This window comes from Salmo salar, chromosome ssa26 (genome assembly GCF_905237065.1).
Source record: "Salmo salar chromosome ssa26, Ssal_v3.1, whole genome shotgun sequence".
NCBI classification, from domain to species: Eukaryota; Metazoa; Chordata; class Actinopteri; order Salmoniformes; family Salmonidae; genus Salmo; species Salmo salar.
The window spans coordinates 21983906-22010483 of NC_059467.1; the positions used below are offsets into that span (position 1 = coordinate 21983906).

Sequence of the window (26578 nt, forward strand, 5' to 3'; positions counted from 1 at the left end):
CACTGCACAAAGAGTCCTTGTTTTCTTAGAAGTCAAATGCAATCTTTTCCATGTTTGGTGCAGACAAGACTGTAGAAGGATTTGTATAGTCCTAAAGTAGCTTTGTTCTTGCAGTTGGTTAACAAATGAATGAAGGTGAACTATACACTTCAACACTGTTCAATATGTAACTTTAGAACTAAAGATGTGTTCTAACAAATGGCAGTGCACAGTTTCAGAGATCTAGAATTATTGAGATGATCATGATTATTAAATTATAATAAAATGTTTTAATGTGTTTTAATTTGTTTGGATTATTACCTGTCTCCTTATTATAAACAATAATATGTTGGCATATTGTCGCGACACGCCATTTCGATACGTGTGTGTGAGTCAGTTGTTATAAATTGATAAATTAGCCTTACAACAACACGGTAACCCGCGCGCGTGTGTGTGTGTGAGTGAGAGAGATTTCTTAAGAAAAAAAATGGCTCATTAGTTTAAAACAAAAATAAAATATTATCTTACAATTGATTTCGTTGCAATTTTCAGTAAGTTGAAGCCCAAGGAAACTTTATATTTTGCACTCGGTTCTCACTACCGTTACGCGCGCCCCAAATTAGACACAGTATATGACCGATCAAGAATAATTTCCATAAGTAGAGTAAAATTGGATACATCATTCATTGATTTAGTTCATGCATACACCATTATTATGTGTGCAAAATAGGACATCATCTATTCGTTGAGTGTCCGTATGGAATCATTTTGGGAAGGAAGCCGCACCACCAGTTTCCACCCGCCACAGTGCATGATGGGATGGGATGGAATCCACCACAAACCTCCCTGAGCAGGTAGGTTACAGGCACAATTTAACGACAGGCCACATGGCCTTGAAGAAATACATTCATTCTTACTGTGAATACGCCTAGGCCTATTAATAAAGACAAAAATACAATATTTTCGTTAAAAGTTTGAGGAAGTCCAAACGAGAATTTGCTCCATGAATAGGCTATGGGCCATTCATTGCACATCTGAAATGACTGCAGGGAGTGGGTTTATTATTAGAAAGTTAAACGAAACGATCACAATTTACTTACCCCCCTCGAGTCCCTTAGTTCCGCTAGGGCAAGTCATCAACTGCAGGGAAAGAAGGGCTACAAAGTTTTTCGTTAGGAATTTAGGTGAAGTCGCTCCTTCTGGAAGGATATGAGTAAAAATGTTCCAGTCCTTTGCCGCCGTCTAGTGTATGAATCCATAAAGTAAAACAATTCAAATTGCAGGCTATTTTACACTAACAATCAATAATGAATAACAAACACACTTCGATTAAATAAATGGGATTGAAAAACAATTGATCAACAAATGGTTTCTACAAACTTATGTTCCATAATATGCATACAACATCATCAAATTAGGAAAAGGGCAGATGCAGCCTAGCCAGCACAGGCTGGATTGCAAATGTTCATAAATGCAAAACACATCTGCTTTCCAGACCTGGATCTTTTAGTTGGGTCTTTTACCCATTTATTAGCAGCAAATATTAAAACAGCAAGAATTCCATACTGGCAGATGTAATTGCCATCTGCCATATCATAGTTACAAAGGGTTAACACTTGAGCAGGAAACATATGCTCTCCATACCTATACATCCCTAATTACTGGTCACCTGTGGGTCTATATAGGCCTACATGTGACCATGATCCGTGACCCAACATAGTGCCCTCTACTGTAGGACTAGCCTAGAAATGAGGTGGAATATACAAAGACAGACAAACTATAGACAGCACAACACAACAACTATATAAGTAGGTCAACATTGCTCTTATAGCAGACATGATTAACAAATCCATGTCCTTTTGTCGCTGTCTGAATTGCAACACTTTCCACACTGCGACTCTCAGAACTGCTCTGCTACATGCAAGAATGTGGGGCGAGCACCATTGTCTTACATCAGATTGCACGACGGCCGTCTGCAACGATCAGTTTTTACATCAAATTATTTTCTTACAGATATTTCAAGATAGTGTGATGGATATTATTTAAAGTCAGACCTCCTGAAAAGCTTGTTCACACAAGCAGAATCCACCTGTTCACTCCTGTCTCAGGACGTAGCAGAGGGTAATGGAGATGACCCCAGCCTGTCAACCTGTAATTACAGCTCAGCTACCAGGAAGAGGTGCTCTTTAGGCTTGTCTGGAGAATGCTAAAAGACAGCATGTCAGTTGGTATGTATTTTGCAGGTGCAAAAATGTGTAAAAACCTAGTTTATAAAGCTTAGTTTACACTGAGTGGACAAAACATTGCTCTTTCCATGACATAGACTGACCAGGTGAATCCATTTTACATTTCCATTTTAGTAATTTAGCATACGGTCTTATCCAGAGTGACTTACATTAGTGCATTCATCTTAAGATAGCTACTGTAGGTGAGACAACAACACATGACAATCATATCAATACATTTTCCTTAAACAAAGTATTTATCAGCAAAGTCATTGCTAGTGGGAAAAACTATGATCCCTTATTGATGTCACCTGTAATGTCCACTTCAATCAGTGTAGATGAAGGGGAAGAGACAGGTTATAGAATGATTTTTAAGTCTTGAGACAATTGAGACATGGATTGTGTCTGTGTGCCATTCAGAGGGTGAAGTGTCTTTGAACAGGGTATGGTACAGTAGTAGGTGCCAGGCGCACCGGTTTGTGTGTCAAGAACTGCAACAATGCTGGGTTTTTCACGCTCAAGCGTTTTCCATGTGTATCAAGAATGGTCCACCACCCAAAGGACATCCAGTCAACTTGACACAATTGTGGGAAGCATTGGAGTCAACATGGGCCAGCATCACTATGGAACCCTTCAACACCTTGTAGAGTCAATGCCCTGACAAATTGAGGATGTTCTGAGGGGGTGTAACTCAATATTAGGAAGGTGTTCCTAAAGTTTTGTACATTCTGTGTATAACTAGGCATAAAGTTCTGAGAGACAGAAAACACATTTTTTATGAAGACTTCAATAACCCCTTGCCCCGGGTATTTTTCTCTATGGCTGGTTCTGGGTTCAGACTGCAGGCTCTGGGGTGTGAGCTGATGTTGATGGAGAGACAGCGGGACATCAAGGTGTAGACACAAAGCACCAGGTTCTGCTCCTGGAGAACCAAAGGCTGGTCCAAGCCCTGCTCTGTGTACGGGAGTCTCCGGAGCAGCAGGAAGACTGGTGAACCTATTAATTGAGCTGGGAGGTCCAAGTAGACTCAGGGTTTTGGAGTTGACCGGAAAATAATACTCCTGTTCTACGATGTGGTCATTGAGTATCCTGAGATATGGCTTCACAGTCTGGTTTGTCAATTTATCAGTCCAACTTAAATCCCAAATTGTCTGCCTGATACAAATTGCCATGAAGCTAATGGGTGTTAGGCAACATCCCTCACTGCAGCCTGTATTTGAACAGACCTTTATCAGACAAGCACAGAAAGGTGTTTCAGATCCCTCCCATGTAATTTACTCTGAGTATCAGTAACTCCCCTCAGGCAGACACTAGGGCATCCACACTCTACTGGCGGACTGTGGACCAGATCCGGACCAAGAACGGGGTCAATACAAACCGGGCTTCCTGGTATCATAAAAACACACATAAAACATGGAATAATGCATAGAATTGCGGGAAATTTGCTTTAAAACAGCAACATATTCTCTCCACCAACAAGAGGGGTGTGAACAGTTTGGGGTCGCATGGATTGCGAGGTGGGGGTTTGTTACTACGCCGATAAATTCCATTATCCATCCGGACCTTTGCCACCTAGGACATTTGTGTGACCAGAGCTTCTCAAATAGTACTTCAGTACCCCTGCTATATGGTACCCACATGTAAGCTGAACAGGTATAGGCACTGCTTCATTCCCCTATCCATCTAATACCTAAACAGCAATAAGTATGGCTGAGTTGTGTTAGTACGCTGCTGACAGAATAAGGGAATATTCAAAGTATTATGTATGTGGCTATATGAGAAGTGTATGATGATAAGTTTAACGTGCAATGTATGTTTTATGTTGAGTGTGTAATGTACAGTGTCTAAGACAATTTTCCCCTTGAGACATTAGTTCACAATATCCTCCTAAACCCTTAACCCCAACCTTAACCTAATCTAAATCTAATTTGCAGGTCAGCAGTGTCCATATAGTCTTATGGTTAGTGCTATATGGGATCCTTGTGATGTCCCTACCCTAAACCCCAGCCCTAACCTTAACCCCTACCCTAACCATATCCCTTAACCAACCCTAACCATTTTAAATGTAAGGACATCCCAAGAATCCCAGATAGCAATGACCATAGCCTTTTCCCTCTGACACCGCTCATCATTACAGTGCTTAAGTGTCTGGCTGTTGAACTCTCTCACCTTCCTGACCTTGGCCACCTGACCTCTGATTTGTTGCCATGTAGCCCGGCAACTGTGATTCTGAGTGCCAGACCTATTTCGCCAATCAGCTGCAGACAGTTACCTGGTTTTGACCAGTTTAGGCTGATTCTAATGTCAGTCTCCTAGTGATGGGCATTCCGACTTTTTCAGTGAGCCGTCTCATTCGGTTCAGCACTCCAAAAAGAGCAGGCTCTTTTGGCTCTTAAACGGCTCTTTAAAAAATAGATGCTTTGTATTTTTTCAAGTCAAACAGTTTGTGATAGTTTGACTATGATTTGTGTTAAAACAATTCTAATTCAATTATTAAATGAAATCATACTCTACCTTAACTACAATGTATTTAAAAATGCATTGTTTTGTTAGGAAAAATAATGCTATTAAACATTTGCATTTAAAGTATAACTTTTTAATGTATATAAACAAAGTGCATATAAATCTAACCATTCAAAATGAATACAATCTGAACAGTATAATAGAATATTGCACCATATCAAAGAAAAATAAATAACAATTTGCAAAACGGCAGCATTGCACAAATGGAAATAAATGTAAAAAAGAAGGATGCTATAACACATGTACATTTAAAGTATAACTTTTTTAATATAAACTCAGCAAAAAAAGAAACAGTAAAACTACTCATAACTCGACCATGCTATGCAACATGGTCAAGTATATTTATGCAACAGATTATACTATCTAAACTCAGCAAAAAAAGAAACGTCCTCTCATTGTAAACTGTGTTTATTTTCAGCAAACTTAACATGTGTAAATATTTGTATGAACATAACAAGATTCAACAACTGAGACAAACTGAACAAGTTCCATAGACATGTGACTAACAGAAATGGAATAATGTGTCCCTGAACAAAGGGGGGGTCAAAAGTAACAGTCAGTATTTGGTGTGGCCACCAGCTGCATTAAGTACTGCAGTGCATCTCCTCCTCATGGACTGCACCAGATTTGCCAGTTCTTGCTGTGAGATGTTACCCTGCTCTTCCACCAAGGCACCTGCAAGTTCCCAGACATTTCTGGGGTGAATTGCCCTAGCCCTCACCCTCCGATCCAACAGGTCCCAGACATGCTCAATGGGATTGAGATCCGGGCTCTTCGCTGGCCATGGCAGAACACTGACATTCCTGTCTTGCAGGAAATCACATTGTCATGCTGGAGGGCCATGTCAGGATGAGCCTGCAGGAAGGGTACTACGTGAGGCAGGAGGATGTCTTCCCTGTAAAGCACAGCGTTGAGATTGCCTGCAATGACAACAAGCTCAGTCCGATGATGCTGTGACACACCACCCCAGAGCATGAAGGACCCTCCACCTCCAAATCGATCCTGCTCCAGAGTACAGGCATCGGTGTAATGCACATTCCTTTGACGATAAACGCAAATCCGACCATCACCCCTGGTGAGACAAAACCGCGACTCGTCAGTGAAGAGAACTTTTTGCCAGTCCTGTCTGGTCCAGCGATGGTGGGTTTGTTTCCATAGGCGACGTTGTTGCCGGTGATGTCTGGTGAGGACCTGCCTTACAACAGGCCTACAAGCCCTGAGTCCATTCTCTCTCAGCCTATTGCGGACAGTCTGAGCACTGATGGAGGGATTATGCATTCCTGGTGTAACTCGGGCAGTTGTTGTTGCCATCCTGTACCTGTCCCGCAGGTGTGATGTTCGGATGTCCCAATCCTGTGCAGGTGTTGTTACACGTGGTCTGCCACTGCACGTTCACACAGATGAGTAGGGACTAGAGGTCGACCGATTAATCGGAATGGCCGATTAATTAGGGCCGATTTCAACTTTTCATAACAATCGGTAATTGGTATTTTTGGCCAACGATTTGACGATTTATTTTTGTTTACATTTTTTATTATATATATATTTTTTTTTACACCTTTATTTAACTAGACAGGTCAGATTAAGAACACATTCTTATTTTCAATGACAGCCTAGGAACGGGGGTTAACTGGGGGGATTCGGGGATTCATTTTTGCAACCTTCCGGTTACTAGTCCAACGCTCTAACCATCTGTCTTACATTGCACTCCATGAGGAGCCTGCATGGCAGGCTGACTACCTGTTACGCGAGTGCAGCAAGAAGCCAAGGTAAGTTGCTAGCTAGCATTAAACTTATCTTATAAAAAACTATCAATCTTAACATTATCACTAGTTAACTACACATGGTTGATGATATTACCAGTTTATCTAACGTGTCCTGCGTTGCATATAATCGATGCGGTGCCTGTTAATTTCTCATTGAATCACAGCCTACTTCGACAAACGGGTGTTGATTTAACAAACGCATTTGCAAAAAAAGCACTGTCATTGCACCAACGTACCTAACCATAAACATCAATGCCTTTCTTTAAAACCAATACACAAGTATATATTTTTAGACCAGCATATTTAGTTAATATTGCCTGCTAACATGAAATTGTGTCACTTATCTTGCGTTCATTGCACGCAGTCAGGGTATATGCAACAGTTTGGGCCGCCTCGCTCGTTGCGAACTAATTTGCCAGAATTTTACGTAATTATGACATAACATTGAAGGTTGTGCAATGTAACAGGAATATTTAGACTTAGGGATGCCACCCGTTAGATAAAATACGGAACGGTTCATTCAAACAGCACTTTCGTGCGTTTTGCCAGCAGCTCTAAGCTGTGCTTCAGGCATTGCGCTGTTTATGACTTCAAGCCGGGTGGGTATAATTTGTGGAACGTTCCAACAGGAATCTATTCCAAAAACTTCGAAAATAACAAGGTTGCCAAAAAACAATGCATACAAAGTTGTATAGCGTCAGAATAAGATACCGGGTAGGGAGTGGTCTATTTCATTGCGTTTTTCATTCATCACGTTTATTCTGAAAAATGTCTGTCCTCACTCTGGTTGCCTATGGACAAACATTAACAATAAGGTACGTGGTGAGTTGTTGCCTATTCGGCAGCTAGTTAGCTAGGTTTGTATGCGTTGCTACTTTGTATGCGTTGTTGGTTGGCAACCTTTTACTTTATGTTTTTTGGAACAGATTCCTGTTGGAACGTTCCACAAATTATACCCACCCCTTCAAGCCTATCAACTCCCAAGATTAGGCTGGTGTAACCGATGTGAAATGGCTAGCTAGTTAGTGGGGTGCGCGCTAATAGCGTTTCAAACGTCACTCGCTCTGAGACTTGGAGTAGTTGTTCCCCTTGCTCTGCATGGGTAACGCTGCTTCGAGGGTGGGTGTTGTCGATGTGTTTCTGGTTCGAGCTCAGGTAGGAGCGAGGAGAGGGACGGAAGATATACTGTTACACTGGCAATACTAAAGTGCCTATTAGAACATCCAATAGTCAAAGGTATATGAAATACAAATCGTATAGAGAAATAGTCCTATAATTCCTATAATAACTACAACCTAAAACTTCTTACCTGGGAATATTGAAGACTCATGTTAAAAGGAACCACCAGCCTTCATATGTTCCCATGTTCTGAGCAAGGCACTTAAACGTTAGCTTTCTTACATGGCACATATTGCACTTTTACTTTCTTCTCCAACACTTTGTTTTGCATTATTTAAACCAAATTGAACATGTTTCATTATTTATTTGAGGCTAAATTGATTTTATTGATGTATTATATTAAGTTAAAATAAGTGTTCATTCAGTATTGTTGTAATTGTCATTATTACAAATAAATACATTGTGTAAAAAATTGGCCGATTAATCGGTAGCGGCTTTTTTGGCCCTCCAATAATTGGTATCGGTGTTGAAAAATCATTATCGGTCGACCTCTAGTAGGGACCCTGTGTCACGCCCTGATCTGTTTCACCTGCTCCTGTTATTGTCTCCACCCCCTCTAGGTGTCGCTTATTTTCCCCAGTGTATTTATCCTTGTGTTTCCTGTCTCTCTGTGCCAGTTCGTCTTTATGTTAGTTAAGTCAACCAGTGTGTTTTTCCCGTACTCCCTTTTTTATTCTCTTTTTGATAGTCTTCCCGGTTTTGACCCCTGCCTGACTCAGGACTACTTTTCCGCCTGCCTGATCATCCTGCCTGCCCTGACCTTGATTCTGCCTGCCCTTCGGTACCTTTTGGACTCCAAACTGGTTTTGACCCTTTGCCTGTCTGCGACCATTCTCTTGCTTTACCCTATTGGATGAATAAATATTGTAAGACTCCAACCATCTGCCTCCTGTGTCGGCTTCTGGGTCTCGCCTTGTGTCATGATACCCTAGGCATCTTTCTTTTGGTGTTTTTCAGAGTCAGTAGAAAGGCCTCTTTAGTGTCCTAAGTTTTCATAACTGTGACCTTAATTGCCTACCGTCTGTAAGCTGTTAGTGTCTTAACGACCGTTCCACAGGTGCATGTTCATTAATTGTTTATGGTTCATTGAACAAGCATGGGAAACAGTGTTTAAACCCTTTACAATGAAGATCTGTGAAGTTATTGGGATTTTTACGAATTATCTTTGAAAGACAGTGTCTTGAAAAAGGGACATTTCTTTTCTTGCTGAGTTTAAATTACACCAAATACCAGTTTGATAACAGTTGAATAGTTAGTAAGCCGGTAATAAGTGTTTGTTACATAGAATACAACAGGTGCATAAACTAATACACAAAGACACTCTGGCTCCACTAAGTCTACTTACTTTGGGCAGTGAAGCGCACACACTAAAGGAGTCCAGATGAAAGGTGTCAGGAGGTGGTAAAAGTTGAATGGAGAAGTCTAGAGGTGAAAGAAGCAGCACAGAGATACAGGAGCATCCACTCTCTCTGTGCAGTTGGAGACTGTAGTGATGGGTCGTTCACGGACGAGTCGGCTCTAAGAGCCGGCTCTTGTAGGTGAACGTTGGGAGCCGGCTTGCATATCAGAAGAGCCAAATCTATTTATAAAAATATTTAAAAAATTAAGATATGAACAATCCAAATATTTAAATGAATAGAATGAACTAATTCAAAGAACAACATTTTTTATAAAATAATATAGGCCTAAACGCTCAAGCGCACACACATTCGTTCTGAGTGAACCAAAAATGCGTGAGGGAGGGCCGAGCCAGAAATGTCCGGGAACTTGCAGGTGCCTTGGTGGAAGAGCAGGGTAACATCTCACAGCAAGAACTGGCAAATCTGGTGCAGTCCACGAGGAGGAGATGCACTGCAGTACTTAATGCAGCTGGTGGCCACAACAGATACTGACTGTTACTTTTGATTTTGACCTCCCCTTTGTTCAGGGACACATTATTCAATTTATGTTAGTCACATGCATGAGGAACTTGTTCAGTTTATGTCTCAGTTGATGAATCTTGCTATGTTCATACAAATATTTACATCTGTTAAGTTTGCTGAAGATAAACGCAGTTGACAGTGAGAGGACGTTTCTTTTTTTGCTGAGTTTAGATAGTATAATCTGTTGCATAAATATACTTTACCATGTTGCATAGCATGGTTGAGTTATGAGTAGTTTTACTGTTTGACCAATAGTCATAGCCTACTTATTTGCCATTGAAACCTAGGCCTAAAATGGCTGCCGGCCACAGTTGCAACAACCACTGTTTTGGTAAAAAGCTGAGGGATGGGGCAGGAGAAATGTAACCACTCTCAAATTCATAGACAGAAGACTGACCATCCATGATATCAAAATTATAGTTTTAACCATGTTTTGAAGCTATACAGTGTACATGTACTTACATTTACAGTGTTGACAAACATTGGAGTAATGACAGTTAAGCTCACAGGGGCATTTAGTTATACGTATATTATATTTAGGGGGGAAAAATACATGCAAATCAAATTGTATTTGTCACATTCGACGGTAGACTTTACCGTGAAATGCTTGCTTACGAGTGTGTATTTGTCACATTCGACGGTAGACTTTACCGTGAAATGCTTGCTTACGAGCCCTCAACAATGCAGTTTGAAATAGTAACACAAGAGTAATAAAATACAATACACAAGAATATAACTATATGTATGTTATAATGAATACATACAGCGTCAACAAGAGGTCTACTGGACAAAATGCTCGACGTGTAGTTATATCAGAAAAACGAATTAAAAAAATGCATCTAAGAAAATCCTTGATGTCCCCGAATATTAAAAGCAGGGTGAGGACTAATCATATAGCTGTCCCCCTCCGAAGAAATTACGCACAAGCCAATCACAGACAATATCACTGCAAGATATTACCAGGAATAAACCAATAATAAAAGCGCAATGGCGGGCAAATAGTTTAGAAGCGGGCTTGTGGCGCAATGGATAACGCGTCTGACTACGGATCAGAAGATTCTAGGTTCGACTCCTGGCAAGCTCGTTCATTTTATTTTTGCTCCACCCATCCAAATCACACAACGAGATTCTCACATAATTGGATGTCAATGCTTCCAAATAAAGAGGCTCTGCAGAAAATAGCCATTGTTATCACCAGAGAGGAATATGTGAAGCTAAATAATGTTAGCTAAGTTAGATCTTTGTTATCATCACGCAGGCTATTCATAACACAGTTGCCGACCTCAAATCAGTGCCCGGGCTGAAGAACATTGTCGATATTTCAGTTGAAGAGGGGTGATTTGTTATGGGGGTGCCTGGTTGGCAACACAGACACTAACGTTAACGTTAAGAGCCAATTTATGCTTGATCTGAACATGTGGGCGGAAGCGCCATATGGATGGTGTGAAGCAATAACGGAGTAACTTAACCCTTTAACCTAACTCCTAAATGTAACTCTATGATGAACCCTAACCCCTAGTTTAGCTAATGTTTGCCAGCTAGCTAACATTAGTCACCTAGCCAGAATGTGTAACATATCATATGTTTTGCAAATTCGAAACATATTGTACATTTAGCAAATTCATAATTTTTCATACGTTTTGGACATCCACAAATTAATACATACCATACATATTATACTAAATGGGGCGTCTTCGGATTTAGGTACAGAATAATACGAAATGCTCTGAAACCAGGTTGCAAATCGAGCTCTGTCTGTACCACACAGCTTCCCAAATGTTGTAATTTTGTTGAGTGCTCCATAAAGCTCCGCAATGAGATGATTGGTTGACGGTAGGTGGGGGCGGTACGTCCTGTATATACACAAACTCCCTTCACAACAGCTCTGCTCCACACAGTATGAGTGCCCTGCCTTCTGCACAGGTCGCATCTCAGTAAAAGCTGTATGGCTATTGCAGACGCTGGAGTGACCAAGCTGCTAGCTTTATGCTAACCAATCACATTCAGTTTCACCACAAACATTTTACCAGGAATTGCCCAATAAAAAAATTGCTATTTTGTCGTCTTAGGTCAGGAGAGGGCTTGTGGCGCAATGGATAACGCGTCTGACTACGGATCAGAAGATTCTAGGTTCGACTCCTGGCAAGCTCGTTCATTTTATTTTTGCTCCATCCATCCAAATCACAAAACGAGATTCTCACATGATGGGTTGTCTATTCAGTTCATCCAAATAAAAAGGCTCCGCGGAAACAATGCATTGTTATCACTAAGAGAGGCATATGTGAAGCTAAATAGCGTTAGCTAGCTAAAGTAGATAACGTTAGCTTTATTCCAGTGTCTTTGTTATAATTACCCAGGCTATTCACAGTTTGCTAACCACAAATCGGGGCTGGGCTGCTGTACTGAGTGAGATAAAACGTTCAGAACATTGTCGATATTTCAGTATGAGGGGGGTGATTTGTTATGGGGGTGCCCAATTATCAACACAGACAGTAGTGTTAAGAGAATTTATGCTTGATCCGAAAATTTGGTCGGAGGCGCCATATGAATGGTGTGATGCTATTTCCGGAGTTAGGCACGCAGAGGCCAAATTGATCTCTTTATCACATTAATTTGTGTCTCCCAGATTATGTAACAATGTGGAGGGCTCCATATAGCTCTGCATTTTCAACCTAAAGGCTGTGAGTTCCAATCTTATAACTGACAATTTTAGCTAATTAGCAACTTTTCAACTAATTACTACTTTTTAGCTACTTTGAAACTAACATGTTAGCTAACTCTTCTCCTAACCTTAACCTTTTTATCTAACCTTAACCCTTTAACCTAACTTCTGAACTTAACTCTCTAACCTTAACCCCTAGCCTAGCTAACGTTAGCCAGCTAGCTAACGTTAATCACCTAGCTAGAATGTGTAACATACCATATGTTTTGCAAATTCGAAACATATTGTACAGTTTCACTACCAATAATTTACCATGACTTGACCAATTACAGCTGAGGGCTTGTGTGGCGCATAACGCGTCTGACTACGGTTTGGAAGATTCTAGGTTCGATTTCTGGCAAGCTGGCATATTTTATCCAGGATCGTTAGATCAGCATTAGAAATCATTGTGTACTATATTTGCCCTCTGTAGCAGCCGAACTCATTTATAGACTACACTACCGTTCAAAAGTTTGGGGTCACTTAGAAATGTACTCGTTTTTTAAAGAAAAGCATTTTTTTTGTCCATTAAAATAACATCAAATTGATCAGAAATACAGTGTAGACTATTGTAGCTGGAAACAGCTTATTTTTAATGGAATATCAACATAGGCATACAGAGGCCCATTATCAGCAACCTTCACTCCTGTGCTCCAATGGCATGTTGTGTTAGCTAATCCAAGTTTATCATTTTAAAAGGCTAATTGATCATTAGAAAACCCTTTTGAAATTGTTAGTACAGCTGGAAAATGTTGTCTTGATTAAAGAAGCAATAAAACTGACCTTTAAACTCGTTGAGTATCTGGAGCATCAGCATTTGTGGGTTCGATTACAGGATCAAAATGTCCAGAAACAAAGACCTTTCTTCTGAAACTCATCAGTCTATTCTAGTTCTGAGAAATGAAGGCTATTCCATGTGAGAAAATGCCAAGAAACTGAAGATCTCGTACAACGCTGTGTACTACTCCCTTCACAGAACAGCGCAAACTGGCTCTAACCAGAATAGAAAGAGGAGTGGGAGGCCCCGGTGCACAACTGAACAAGAGGACAAGTACATCAGAGTGTCTAGTTTGAGAAAAAGACGCCTCACAAGTCCTCAACTGGCAGCTTCATTAAATAGTACCCGCAAAACACCAGTCTCAACGTCAACCGTGAAGAGGCGACTCCGGGATGCTGACCTTCTAGGCAGAGTTTCAAAGAAAAAGCCATATCTCAGACTGGCCAATAAAAAGAAAATATTAAGATGGGCAAAAGAACACAGACAAATCTGGATTTGGCGGATGCCATGAGAACTCTACCTGTCCCAATGCATAGTGCCAGCTGAGAAGTTTGGTGGAGGAGAACTAATGGTCTGGGGCTATTTTTCATTTTTCGGGCTAGGCCCCTTAGTTCCAGTGAAAGGAAATCTTAACGCTACAGCATACAATGACTTTCTAGACGATTCTGTGCTTCCAACTTTGTGGCAACAGTTTGGGGAAGGCCCTTTCCTGTTTCAGCATGACAATGCCCCATGTACAAAGCGAGATCCATACACAAATGATTTGTCGAGATCAGTGTGGAAGAACTTGACTGGCCTGCACAGAGCCCTGACACCAACCCCATCAAACACCATGGATGAATTGTAACGCTGACTGTAAGCCAGGCCTAATCGCCCAACATCAGTGCCCAACCTCACTAATGCTCTTGTGGCTGAATGGAAGCAAGTCCCCGCAGCAATGTTCCAACATCTAGTGGAAAGCCTTCCCAGAAGAGTGGAGGCTACTGTAGCAGCAAAGGGGGGACCAACTCCATACTAATGCCCATGGTTTTAGAATGAGATGTTTGACAAGCGTTTGGTAATGTATATGTAAACAGATCATAAATGTCTATATTTCCATTTTCTTGGAAAGCTGTGCTATTATATGATACAATATCAAGTTGCATTTACAACTTGCCATCAACTGATTTCAGCCAGTGTATGGCTGTGGAGTGACTGCATTGTTTGAATGTAATGTTGACATATTGGAAGTTAATGGACAAATGTATGGAATCATTCTTCTAGAACTGTCTGTCTAACTAACAATCATACAGTGCAGTTACATTCTTCAAATTCATTATTTCACACAATATTTTATCACAGCACAGTCATACCATGGTTGACCAACTCCCTGACCAAAATGGTTGATTTTTATCCCATCGTAATAAGTTTCATTCCCATTGTAGTATTCTAATTCTATGACTAGCCACCTCCCGGAGCCCGGTTCCGCCCTTCTAGGGAGTTTTTCCCTAGCCACTGTGCCTCTGCATTGCTTGCCCTTTGGGGTTTTAGGCTGGGTATCTGTATAGCACATAAGTAAAAAGGGCTTTACAAAATACATTTTATTGATTGATGTCCAAATGTATGGGATTACAGAAGCAAGAATCGTATTTTATTTCACATACAGAAATGGGTAGTGATGACAAAATAGCAACAGTGAAGGATAAATAGCAACAGTGAAGGATATAACCGATGATGACAACGTCTATGATTGTAAAAGCGGATATGAATTACACGGAGGAAAAGAAAAGTGCTTGATGTAGAAAATGAAGAGCATTCTTCCAACATTTATTTATAAAACCACAAATATAGAAAAATAAGAATGGATGAATGAAAAAGATACTTACAGGTTATAAAACAAATACATAATTTTAACAATATGAAAACAGGTTAAAAAAAAGTAAATTTTGACATGTTGAATTGAACTTGATACTGTTGCATTTTAAACAGGATCCTGCCATTAAGTCCTTTGGCATTTAAACTGAATTCTGCCTAAGGTCCTTTTGCTTTTCAACTTGATTCTACCATGAGGTCCTTGTGCTTCTAAACAGGATTTTTCCTCACATCAATTCTGGAACTGTTTGAGATCAATGGTCCGGTATTGAGGCTGGATCGGCGGGACTCTCTGCGTGATTTGGCAAATGGCAGAGATGTCGTCCCACTCCAAGGGCCCGTACCGGTCTGAACCACCCGCTTTACAGGCGTCTCCATGGCCACCTGCTGCTGTAACTCCTCCATGCCGCAGGGGTCCTCAGTGGGGAGGGAGGAGCGCCTCCATGTGGCAGGGAGAGGGGCGTTGACCAGCTCCTTATTTCCTCCCGGGACCTGGTTGGTCTCTCTGGCTCCCCTGGTCCTCCCCTACGGCTGTCGTCTGGGCCTCGGCTCAGCCTCTCCACACTGCCACTGCCTGCTGTTCTGCCCTCAAAGACCGGAACTGCAACACAACATATAAAATAATGAATATTCACATGCCTCACAGCCCAGCATTGAACAGGACAGACTAGGAGGAATACTCAGTCACAAACACTGAATACTTATTATTCCCTAACAGATGTGCATTTTACATATATACTTTTTTATCTGAGAGAGAGAGCAGATGTCTGAGTATTTGAGCAGATGAGGATTATTTTTAGCAGAAATCAGAGATTGGATTGTTTTTTATACCCTTACCTTCTGTTATCTTACCTACATTATGTTACATTAATGTACTTTACCCACTGACTAGAGCGCTTTGAAAAAAATGACAATAGTATGTCCCTATCCAAAATGAGCCATACATTACCCTTTCCCTGCTCCATGGGTTGGCTGGCGTTGCCACACAGCTCCCTGAACCGGTTGCTCAGTTCCAGGTTGGCAGCCTTGTAGTGGTTGAGCTCTTTACTGAGGTTATGGATCCAGCCTTCGTACTGCCTCTGCCTCCCCGCCAGGCCCTCGTCCATTTGCTCTGTAGGGAAGTAAACATCAGGCGGACCACAACAATACCTGAGGAACACTGCGCTGCAGATAATAGGCCTAGTGGCTTTTATCACACTGGGTGTGGGAGGATTGAATGGAGGGTATAGACAGGGCAAACTGAATGGAGATAAAATATCAACAATATATAAATAAATAAAAAAGATATGCGTAAATGTGCCTAGATCTTCGTTGAAAACAAAAATGTTGTTTATATTCTGACATGTTCTGCCTAAATCCTACAGGTGTGTGTATTTATTTGTGTGAGGCCCACCTCGGCACTGCTGCAGCAGTAGCTGTACACTCCTCTCGTGCTCCTTCTGCTGCTGTGTGAGCCTGCGGTCCGTGTCGAGCTGCGTGCGGTCCAGAGCGTTCTCCAGCCACTGCACCAGCTGCAGCTGCTCCTCACCACGCATCTCCAGATCTGCCAGGGCCAGCTGCAGCTTACGCTCCTCCTCCCGCAGCGACACCACCTACACACACAAACAACTTACATCCCCTATCTTTCTCTCTCACTCCCTTTCCATGCTGCTTTGAATCATAATGGAGATTTGCTGTGTACACGTAGGCTATGCGGCCATGTATTTGAGCAGACACAGTGAAAACCACAACAGTAGGGAAGAGGGCCACACAGACAGACCTTGTCAAAGTACTTGCAGAGCAGTGCACGGGTCTCTGAGGCAGACAAGTAGCTGAGTTTGGCCATGAGGTTCATCTCCCACTGGGAGAGCATGCTGGCAGAGGCCCTCAGCTGCCTCTGTCTCTGGGTGATGGCCTCGTTCTTATACTCTATAGCCGCGTCCAGAGCCTCGATGGCCTCGTCCAGCTGGAACACAGACCGCTCCTCCTGGGGACAGAACAAAAAGAACCACAGGGGTTGAAATGGGGGGGAAATACAAGCACACACACAATATACCAAACTACAGGGGCACCGCCAGCATTGACACTCAGCACCTAACACGCCAAACTACAGAAACTATACAAATAATACTACGTATGGAAAGAATCCACAGAGAAGTGTTGGGGCGGTGTTAGAAGCTTCTGTAAGCCTGTAGGGTCTCTGACCTCTGGTGAGAGCAGACTACCCTGTCGTAGTTTGTCATCCAGCTCCACTCTCTGTTTGAGCAGTGTGTCCTTCTCCTGGCGCAGGTTGTTGATCTCCTGGCGGATCTGCTGGGAGTCCTGGGCACTGCTGCTGCGGAGCAGGCCGTTCCTGTCACTCAGCTCCCGCTCCAGAGACTCGATACGGCCAGACAGCGTCACCAGGTCCTCACTGAGGGCCTACGGGGAGAGAAGAGATATACTACAGTTGAAGGAAAGACGCTACTAGGCCGTACTAGATTTATGAATGATTTATCAAATAGAAGTACAGTAAATCATTAAATTGACAGTGAAATTAGCTTGGCAAACCACTATACCTGTAGGGCCACTGAGAGTGTGGGGCCTGTTTAATGTGTGTACCTGACTGGAGCGGAGTCTCTTGGTCTCCAGGCCACTGCGCTCCTGCAGCAGGGCCTCCTTCTTGGCTAGGATCTGTTCCCTCTTGGTCAGCTCTCCCTCCAGGTCCTCCAGTCCTTTCCTCTGCTCCAGAACACTTTCCATCTCCTCATCCAGCCAGCGCTTCTGCTCCTCAATCTTCTGCTCGCACAGGAACACATGCAGACACACTTCATTTGGATCCACAATGAAACACGGTAGTACCGTACAAAGGAACTCAATTTTTCTGAAGTAACACACATTGCCCACAAAGGGGCGCACACACATTCAATAACAAGACAAGCCATTTTGCTCATTGGAAGCTCGGAAAATAACAATTAAACACTTGTGCCTCACAAAATTGTAAATCTATAACTGACAGGCAGCTGAGAATTTTTGTTGTTGATTGCCCATCATTCAGTGTATTGATCTATATCGCACCTATCTCCATCACACAGACTGCCAGGTCTCTTACTCTCTTCATTAAAAAGCCCAAGCTAAGAGACCAACTAAAACAGGCTTTCACACAGAGTTCAGTATGGTGGCTGTGTATCACGCTGGTCCAGTGTGAGTGTGAGCTCTGGGCCTGTCCAGGCACATCAGTTAATGACTCTCCACTCTCTCCACTCAATGTGTACTATGAGTGTGAGATATAAGACGCACAAAGGGGAAACTCAGCTGCATATAGTTGCTGGGGGATACGAGGCATTTTTCATCTTTCACTTTTAACAATGGAAATAAAGCCTTTGGATGTTGAAACATGCCTTTTGTCTAAATATGTAGCCAGCTGATCTCCTGGCCAGGCTAGTGTTTTGTTGTTTTATGTCCTTGGCTCATATATAGAGGAAACTGTGTAAAACCACATAAAATATGTGAAAAGGCTGTAGAATTATATTATAAATGGTGTAGAACTACTGTATAGAGGTGAATGAACATGGCTTGTATGTAACATCTGTATAAATGCTTCTGAGATTCTATGCCTATTGTATAACTAGTGTATAAATACTTAAACTGTTTATATGTGCTATATAAATGCTTCATAAGCATTGTAGAAGACCCATGTCCCACCAGCTGTTCCTCCAGTGATATGACAGAGCCGTTGCTGCCGCTACGTCTCTGTCTCTGGAAGGCAGCAATCTCCTCCGTCTTTATCCTCAGGATCTTCTGCTGCTGTTCATTCTTTATCTCCAGCTCCTGGGGAGGGCGGGATGAAAGAGGGAGGGATGGAGGGAAAGAAGGAGTATTCAGGGATACATCATATTTTATGATTCTGTCCACAGAATTTAGGCCACAGTGGAGTGTATGGAATATGCTATGAATGCAAATTAGTCATGTGTTGATGCCATGTGATCACTGGAGACTTTTGATGTGACAAATACCAATCTGTAAAAACCACAGCATTGTCCTGCTCCACTCTGTTTCTTAGCAGGTATTCTACATTCTCCAGGGCTGCACCTTGACTCTGTGCGTGCGTCGCTGCATCTCTGTCTCCAGACGTCGTTTCTGTTGGCTCTCGTGTCGCAGACGTCTCTGCAGCTGCTCCTGCTGCTGCCTCATGCCCTGCACGCTGCGCTCCAGCTCCGAAACACGCCGCTCGCTCTGCGCAGACAGTGAGGCCAGCCGTGCAGTGTCCCTCTGACGCTGGCTCAGGACCTAACGCGCACACACACACACATATATGAACAAACCGACACAGGCAAGTACAAACATCCACTATGAGCAGACACACTAACTGATGTTACGAGTGTACAGCATGCATTAGTGTAGGAGTCCGACTCAGACAGACAGACCTGTACTTTGCTCTGTGCTGCAGCTATCTTCCTGCGACACTCCTGGGCCCTGGTCCTGTCAGTGACACCGCTGGTCTCCTTCTCCTGTTTCTCCAGATCCTGAAGCTGTCTCTGGGCCTCCTGGACTTCCTGCCTGGCCTGCTCAGCTTCCCCCTCCAGGGCAGAGATCTTACGGGTGTACTGCCTGTTCAGAGCCTGGGCGTCCTTACCTACAGTAACACACGATAACATCTGTCCCACCACTCCATGGTACATTACGTATTGTTTATAGGGAGAAAACAGGCATGTGATTGCCATCATATAGAAAGCCAGGAAGGAATGGTCTTAGGTATGTACCTGTCTTGACCAGTTCTCTGATGAGCTCCTCCTTCATGCGGATGGTGACAGACAGCTCTCTGATCTTCTGCTGGGCCTGTAGCAGGCCCCACTCTGACCCCAGCCCCACTGAGCTCTCCCCTACACTGGAGTTGGCTGCACAGAGAGAAGGGGACACAAACACACGTTAGTGCGTCCACAGTCATAACTTAACTTTGAATTAGTTCATTTAGAATTTGATTAGGCCCCGTCCTGCTGTGGGACTCACATGGTCGCCTGGTGGAGAATTGTTCAGAGGCAGGCAGCCCAGGCAGCTGAGACAGGAGACCTCTCCCTCCAGCTGCTGATCCACCCATGATATCTCTCTTAGTCCAAGTCAGATTCACGTGTCTAAGAGATACATACAGTAGCCATCAATAACCTAGACAGTCAATGATGCTTGGGCATTCTATAATCTGCCTGATCTCACTCTAAATAAAGATGTGATATTCCATACTTCCGTCTGTCATGGCTCATGTTGACGTAAGTGTCCTCCTCCTCAGAGTCCTTCACCTCTCCCCCTCCCAGGTCCTCGTGGTCATGAGAAGATTGACCATAACCACACTGGATCTGGTCACCAAATGAGCTGCTCTCCAGTGGACCAACCTACAGCCAACACAGTCACACTCATAGCACACAGCGACATACACTGTTGAACACACTACTGATTAACGTTGAGACTGGAACTTCATGCCCGTTTTCATTCCACTACTAAGAGGTGCTGATCAGTCAGATACCTGTCTGTTGGTGAGTCCGTTGTGGGAGTGGCGCGTGGAGCCCTGGGGGGCGGTGTGGGGGCGTGGTGTCAGGTGTAATCCCAGCCCCGGTACACCTGGCCCCGAGAGCAGGCACTGCAGCTCCACTATCACGTCCTGCTGCTCCTGCAGCTTATCACTCTAGGGGGAGAGAATATAACATTGAAACAATGAACAATGTTGATCATCTCTCAAGATGGAAATGATTATCGACAGAGACTAGTACTGAAATATAGGAGGCAAGTGAGGACAGACTTAAGAAATGAGACAAAATGTATTTGCTTTTATTCTTTGATGATTAGGTTTCTTCCTATGTTCTGGCCTTTCTAGGGAGTTTTTCCTAGCCACCGTGCTTCTACACCTGCATTGCTTGCTGTTTGGGGTTTTAGGCTGGGTTTCTGTACAGCACTTTGTGACATCAGCTGATATAAGAAGGGCTTTATAAATATATTTGATAATTACAGTGCTGTCATGTTGAACACTAAAAAACCAGTAAGAAGTCAAAATGCTGTGTAGTTCTGACCTGCTGTTTGTACTGCTCCATGGCGTCCTCCAGAGCAGCCAGGAAGTCTGTGTTCTCTCTCTCCAGCTGCTGGACCTGGCCCTGGAGCTGAGCCACACTCTCCTCCTTCTGACGGCCCCACTCCTCCCCACCACTCTCTGCCTCCTGTGGGGTTCAATGACAGATACATTATGAGTCACAGAGCACAACAACACTTCCTGGATTGTTTGGTGAGATGACTGATGCCTTACCACCATAACTCTATCAGGTTGTTTGAATGTTTTTAGGATAGGATGAACTAGGGCTGGGCTTCTGCCATTCTGACTGCTTTAAACACAAATCAAACTAGGAAAAAACTGACCGTGAAGTAGTCCACTTTATAGAACTGTTAACTTAGCACTGTATCAACATATCGCTATAAACAGCATTGTAAAAGCCCATAGCAGTATATGGGTCCATACCGGTATACCTCAAAATACGATATATTACCCAGCCCTAGGATGAACCTCTTGTTGATAAGATAAAATATTTTGTTAAGCCTTTTCTTTGAATAAATTGGAGCTTTATGAATATGTAGTGAGTGATGTAGTGATTGTTAATGTGTGTATGGACCTGGTTCTTAATGGCAGCCCTCCCCCTCCTCAGAGCGGCGGTGTCCTCGGTGGAGCTGCTCTCGATGCCGCTGTCAGGTCCTGAGGCAGTGGTCAGGCCGCTGCGTTCTTCCTCCACAGAACACAGCCAGTCCTTCACCCTCAGGCCTTGCTCCACAGTCAGCGCCCCCTCACCCTGCAGCTCACACAGCAACCTGGGGATGGGTACACAGACTTCCATATTCAGACAACTACTCCTGAGCTCATTAGCCAAACAATACCCACACACATCTGTCCTCACAATAAAGTGCACTGTGTTTATGAAACTGATTATATTACATCTAGTCAACTACTGAACTTATTGCCAATGATTATTAAGAAAAATAAAGCAGTTTCATCTCACCTGTATGCAGTGTCAGTGCAGGTCCTGTAGTGGGCACTCTGGGCTTGCAGTGTGATGATCTCTCCCTCTCCGGGGCGAGACCGCTTGTCTGGGTCCGAGCGGGCAATGATACGGGTCTCTGAGCGCTGACGGTTTTCAAGAGCCCTGCGGAGCGCCCGGATCTGCTGCTCCAGCCCCTCCACACGGTCCGGCTCTCCTCGGCAGTTCACCGTGGCCCGGTTCTGGATGTTGCGGGCCCGCTTGGCATAGTTCAGTGTGTTCAGGCTCTCGTCAAAGTCCACAGAGGAGGGGCTAATGCATGCAATCATCAGCGTTTTGGCGTTTCCTCCCAGAGAATCTTTCAAGATCCTGAATACAGATTTTAAATGTCATAAGTCAATCGGGGGGAAATTACTTGCACACAAAAAAAAGAGGAGGAAAACAATATATCCTGCACACCATTTTATGAGTCCCCAAATGTTAGAGGAATACATACCTGGTGATTTTGGAGTCCCTGTATGGTATATGGGTGCCTCTCCTCTTGGGGTCTCCCAGGGCTCCTATGACATTCCCCAGGGCCAGCAGGCCACTGTTGATCTGGATGCTCTCCTTCAGCCTCTCCCCTGTGTTCCCTGTGCGGAGGATCCTCTCCGACCCCGCCAGGTCCACAAAGTGGAACTTAGAGGAGAGGACGTGAGGCCCGGTGCCCGTGGTGGGGTTACCATGGGCACAGGAGCCGCCGCGGCGCTGGTCCATATGCACGCTGAAGATGGTGTGTGAGCGGCTGGAGTGGGGGTTCATCTGGGTGGCACCTGTGTGTCTGGCTGTGTTGCCAGACTCCAGCAGGCTCAGCACCTCGTCCAGCCCCTCCGCCTCACACTCCTTCACCCCGCACAGCACTGCAGGGAAGCGCACAAACATGAGCACAGACAGAGCCATGAATAACTAACACACATGACTTTGACTACTCCCTACCCTCATGTTGAAATTTAAGATCCCTGACAACACAAAGAGATGCTTGTTTGTGATAAATATTTGTTGGAAAAACAAACCAAAAAGATCCATACCAATGTTGCCCTTGTCATCCTCTCTGATGTGGATGTCCTTGCTGGCTGTCTCCACCTCCAGCAGGTCCCTGAAGTCCTCCTTGTACACCTCCAGGTAAGACACTCGGACAGAGAAGTCAATGAGGTCATTCTCATCCAGCAGCTTGAAGACCTCAGCCACAGCCCTGGGGACGATGCCCTGCTCCTCATCCCTAAAGGAAGCTACACACAGACACTGGGTTCATATACCCTGTATGGTATAGCCTAGTAACCTCTCTGAGGATAATTAAGTATGTACGTATATAAAACCATTGCCTGCAGCTTTGCACTGTTTTCATTGAAGGAACACGTACCTCTGACACACACATGCACCACAGAACTGATCTAATATAACACATACTTCATCTCACACAAACACACACGCTCTGTGTTATAACCATAACCCACCCACACAGCTTTGCCATCTCACACACCAGTAGCTCAGATGGCAAGCCTGTCTGGTATGGACTGTTCCCGCAGGCTGTAGCAGCTGAATTGTAGGAAGTGCAGTTGGCTTCCAGGATGGGTGTGAACTCTCTGCATATCAGCATTTATATATCACACACCAGAAGACGTGCATCCATTCTCCGCTCCTCTACACTACAAGCAAGTACATCTCCTTTGATCGGACTCAAAAGCCATAGAACAAAAATTATTAAATGACCAAACATTGCAGGTAGCAGGGAAGAAACCAGAAACTCACAAATGTTGGCCTCTCCAATAGTGTATGTCTTGCCAGAGCCCGTCTGTCCATAGGCGAAGACAGTGGTGTTGAAGCCCTGAAAGAAGGCCTCTATGAGGGGCTGGACACACACAGCGTACACCTCCTCCTGGCAGCTGGTCTCCTCAAACAGGAAGTCACAGTGGAAGTGTCGGTTGTGACCCAGAGTGACCCTGCGCTGCTCAGGGTCAGCCGTCATGCAGCTCTCGTGGCTGTGCAGCAGCTCCTTGGGCAGCAGGGGGCGCACTCGAACAGCGACCTGCACCGCCATGTCCTCCGCCCTGCCATGGCCAGGCACTTTGGGAGACATCGCTGACAGGCTAGGCTAGCTGTCAGGGGTCCAGGAGTCCCTTCAGGGTTTCTGGTTTGTGAGTTCAATCATCTTAGACAGGACATCCTACACAGGCCAAAATAACCACAATCAACTCATACAGAAAACCACATCAATAATCCTCATACAGAAAATATGTTAACATTCAATGTGATCCATGTTGGAAAGAAATAAAATGTGTGAAAGAAAATGCTAATAGAAAGAGGCACAACAAATATATTGTGTAAATAATATATTATAAACTGGGTAGTTCGAGCCCTGAAGGCTGATTGGCTGAAAACCATGGTATATCAGACCATATACCACGGGTATGACAAAACATTTATTTTTACTGCTCTAATGACATTGGTAACCAGTTTATAATAGCAATACGGTTTGTGGTATATGGCCAATATACCATGGCTAAGGGCTGTATCCAGGCCGTGGTATATTGGTCATATACCACACCCCCTCGGGCCTTATTGCTTAAATATTTGCCTAGCTCTATCGTTATATAGACATTGCCAATGAGTCCATGCTATGATGGGAACTTCATAGATGGAATTGTTATGTCGTTATACTAAAATAAGCATCTAGCGAAACAAGATGTGGATTTCTGTAACTGGCTAGTCATCTGCTAAACAGCACATTCAGTCTGAATTTGTTTTGGGGATTTGTATACATTAATTAGCATGAAAAAGATGTCTGACGTCTTGGCCGCCAAGTAAACAAAAACTTTGATTTGGAACTCGCACAGCCTGCAGGCTAGCTTTAGCTTAGCTACACACAGGATGGCATAGCCCTGGTCCATTGCGTGTCCATTGCATAAACGAACCCAATCAAGGATTTGTGGAGTAGACCCAAAAGTATAAATGGTGCCAGAGAGTGCAGACTGGAGAAGTTTTCCAGAGATCTGTATATAATGATGAGATGTTCATGTCTCCGCCCTAATAATGGGAGTCACTGTCCCAAAGGTAGGAAGGCAGGCGACAAGTTCAGGTAAAAATTAGCCCATACATACGAACGCTTCGCATCTTTCTCTCTGACCCTTCTCTGCGTGTGCAGGGTACCATTTATCCTAAATAAAATACTTTCGACCACTGGCGTCGGGTGCGCTTTCACTAGTGGCGATCCAACGTATGAGCGTGGACCAAAACGCCTAAAAGTACGCCACCCTGTGCGCACATAAGAAAACGTTATCCATCACTCTGGCAACATCTTTACTCTGAGGTACAGCAATGGTATATTGATGCCAGTCACTAAACAAAAGTAATTTACAGCCAAAAATAACACTCAGACTGAAGATGTTAGCAGATGACCGTTGTGGCTGCTCTGTGTGATGTATTGTTGTCTCTACCTTCTTTCCCTTTGAGCCAATAATGTTTGTACCATATTTTGTGCTGCTACCATGCTGTGTTGTCATGTGTTGCTGCCTTGCTATGTTGTTGTCTTCGGTCTCTCTTGTCTCTTGTTGTGATGTGTGTTTTGTCCTATATTTATATTGTATTTATTTTTAATCCCAGGCCCCCGTCCAGCAGGAGGCCTTTTGCCTTCTGGTAGGCCGTCATTGTAAATAAGAATTTGTTCTTAACTGACTTGCCTAGTTAAATTAATAAAAAAATGACCAGCCAATTCGTTATCGCGCGATGGACCAGATCTAATGATAGTCTCGGTAGCTAGCTGGCTAACTAGCGAGGAAAGTAACTTTTTTTGTTAACTAACTAGCTGGCTAACATTGTTTTACGAGAACAACAAAATACATACGTATACCGTAACGTTACTTGCCAAAATAGCTAATTTGGTTGAATATCTTCACAGAATGCCATCGTTAGCTAGCAGTTTTTGGCCCAAAAAAGTTAGCCAGCTAACATTAGCTACAACGTTTTTGTTGTTGTTACACACAAATTAGTTATCCCGTACCTCTTATGCATACATAAAGCAGGAAAAAACAAGTGTGTAAAATGAATACGTAAATAACATATTGCAATGTATTCACTTACTGAAAACTTTTCATCTTCCAATCCATTAACCTCCCGCAGAGAGACTTGAGAGTTGCAGGAAAGGTGTGGGAATGTTTGGATGAAGTGATGTCATTCAGTAGACACTAGCAGATGCCCGTCCAAAGGGTTTGGACTATGTGGTAGCACAGATAGAACACATCTTTGAGTATACATCCATGACCGTAAGTTACTTTTTCGTAGCAGGTTAGGATAATTAGGTTAAGGTTAGCTAAAATCCTCTACTAGCGTACTATGAAAAGTCACTTCCGGTCGTAGCTGTACTGTATCTATTCACAACCCGTCCAAAGTAATGTGCTGAGCGTGTTCAATTGAAATCGCTCTGACTGTAATCAAACAAACTATGATTCTGAATCTTCTCCGGTTTTTTACATTTGAATAAGACAAGAGAAATAAGAGTACTCTAGCAAATATGCAGTAGGTTATTTGGCAGTTTATCCTTCAACATTAAAACATGGTTAATCATAGTCTCATTATTTGTATTATTATTATTATTATTATTATTTGCAATATCCACATATGGTTATATTATGTTATCTGAAGTAGTCAAAC

The 26578-nt window shown here is 43.4% G+C and overlaps 1 protein-coding gene and 2 non-coding genes across 3 annotated transcripts; 2 read left to right on the forward strand and 1 right to left on the reverse strand.

Annotated features, from left to right (window-relative positions):
- Positions 1–10605: 10605 nt before the first annotated feature.
- trnar-acg (transfer RNA arginine (anticodon ACG)) lies at positions 10606–10678 on the forward strand. Its single transcript has one exon. It is a non-coding gene; the product is annotated as a tRNA-Arg (tRNA).
- Positions 10679–11672: 994 nt separating this feature from the next.
- Positions 11673–11745, forward strand: trnar-acg (transfer RNA arginine (anticodon ACG)). Its single transcript has one exon. It is a non-coding gene; the product is annotated as a tRNA-Arg (tRNA).
- A 2890-nt stretch (positions 11746–14635) lies between these two features.
- LOC106587389 (kinesin-like protein kif7) lies at positions 14636–26310 on the reverse strand. The gene is made up of 20 exons (XM_014175743.2): positions 26009–26310; positions 23681–24095; positions 22960–23160; positions 22389–22791; positions 21914–22261; positions 21533–21725; positions 20942–21085; positions 20401–20559; positions 20121–20269; positions 19893–20014; positions 19646–19780; positions 19310–19518; positions 18975–19172; positions 18588–18713; positions 17505–17681; positions 17109–17324; positions 16684–16890; positions 16318–16516; positions 15874–16035; positions 14636–15525 (listed from the first exon to the last, which is right to left on the reverse strand). Exons 2-20 carry the CDS (start codon positions 24006–24008, stop codon positions 15287–15289), a joined length of 3915 nt encoding a protein of 1304 aa, XP_014031218.2. The 5' UTR covers positions 24009–24095; positions 26009–26310; the 3' UTR covers positions 14636–15286.
- Positions 26311–26578: the final 268 nt, after the last annotated feature.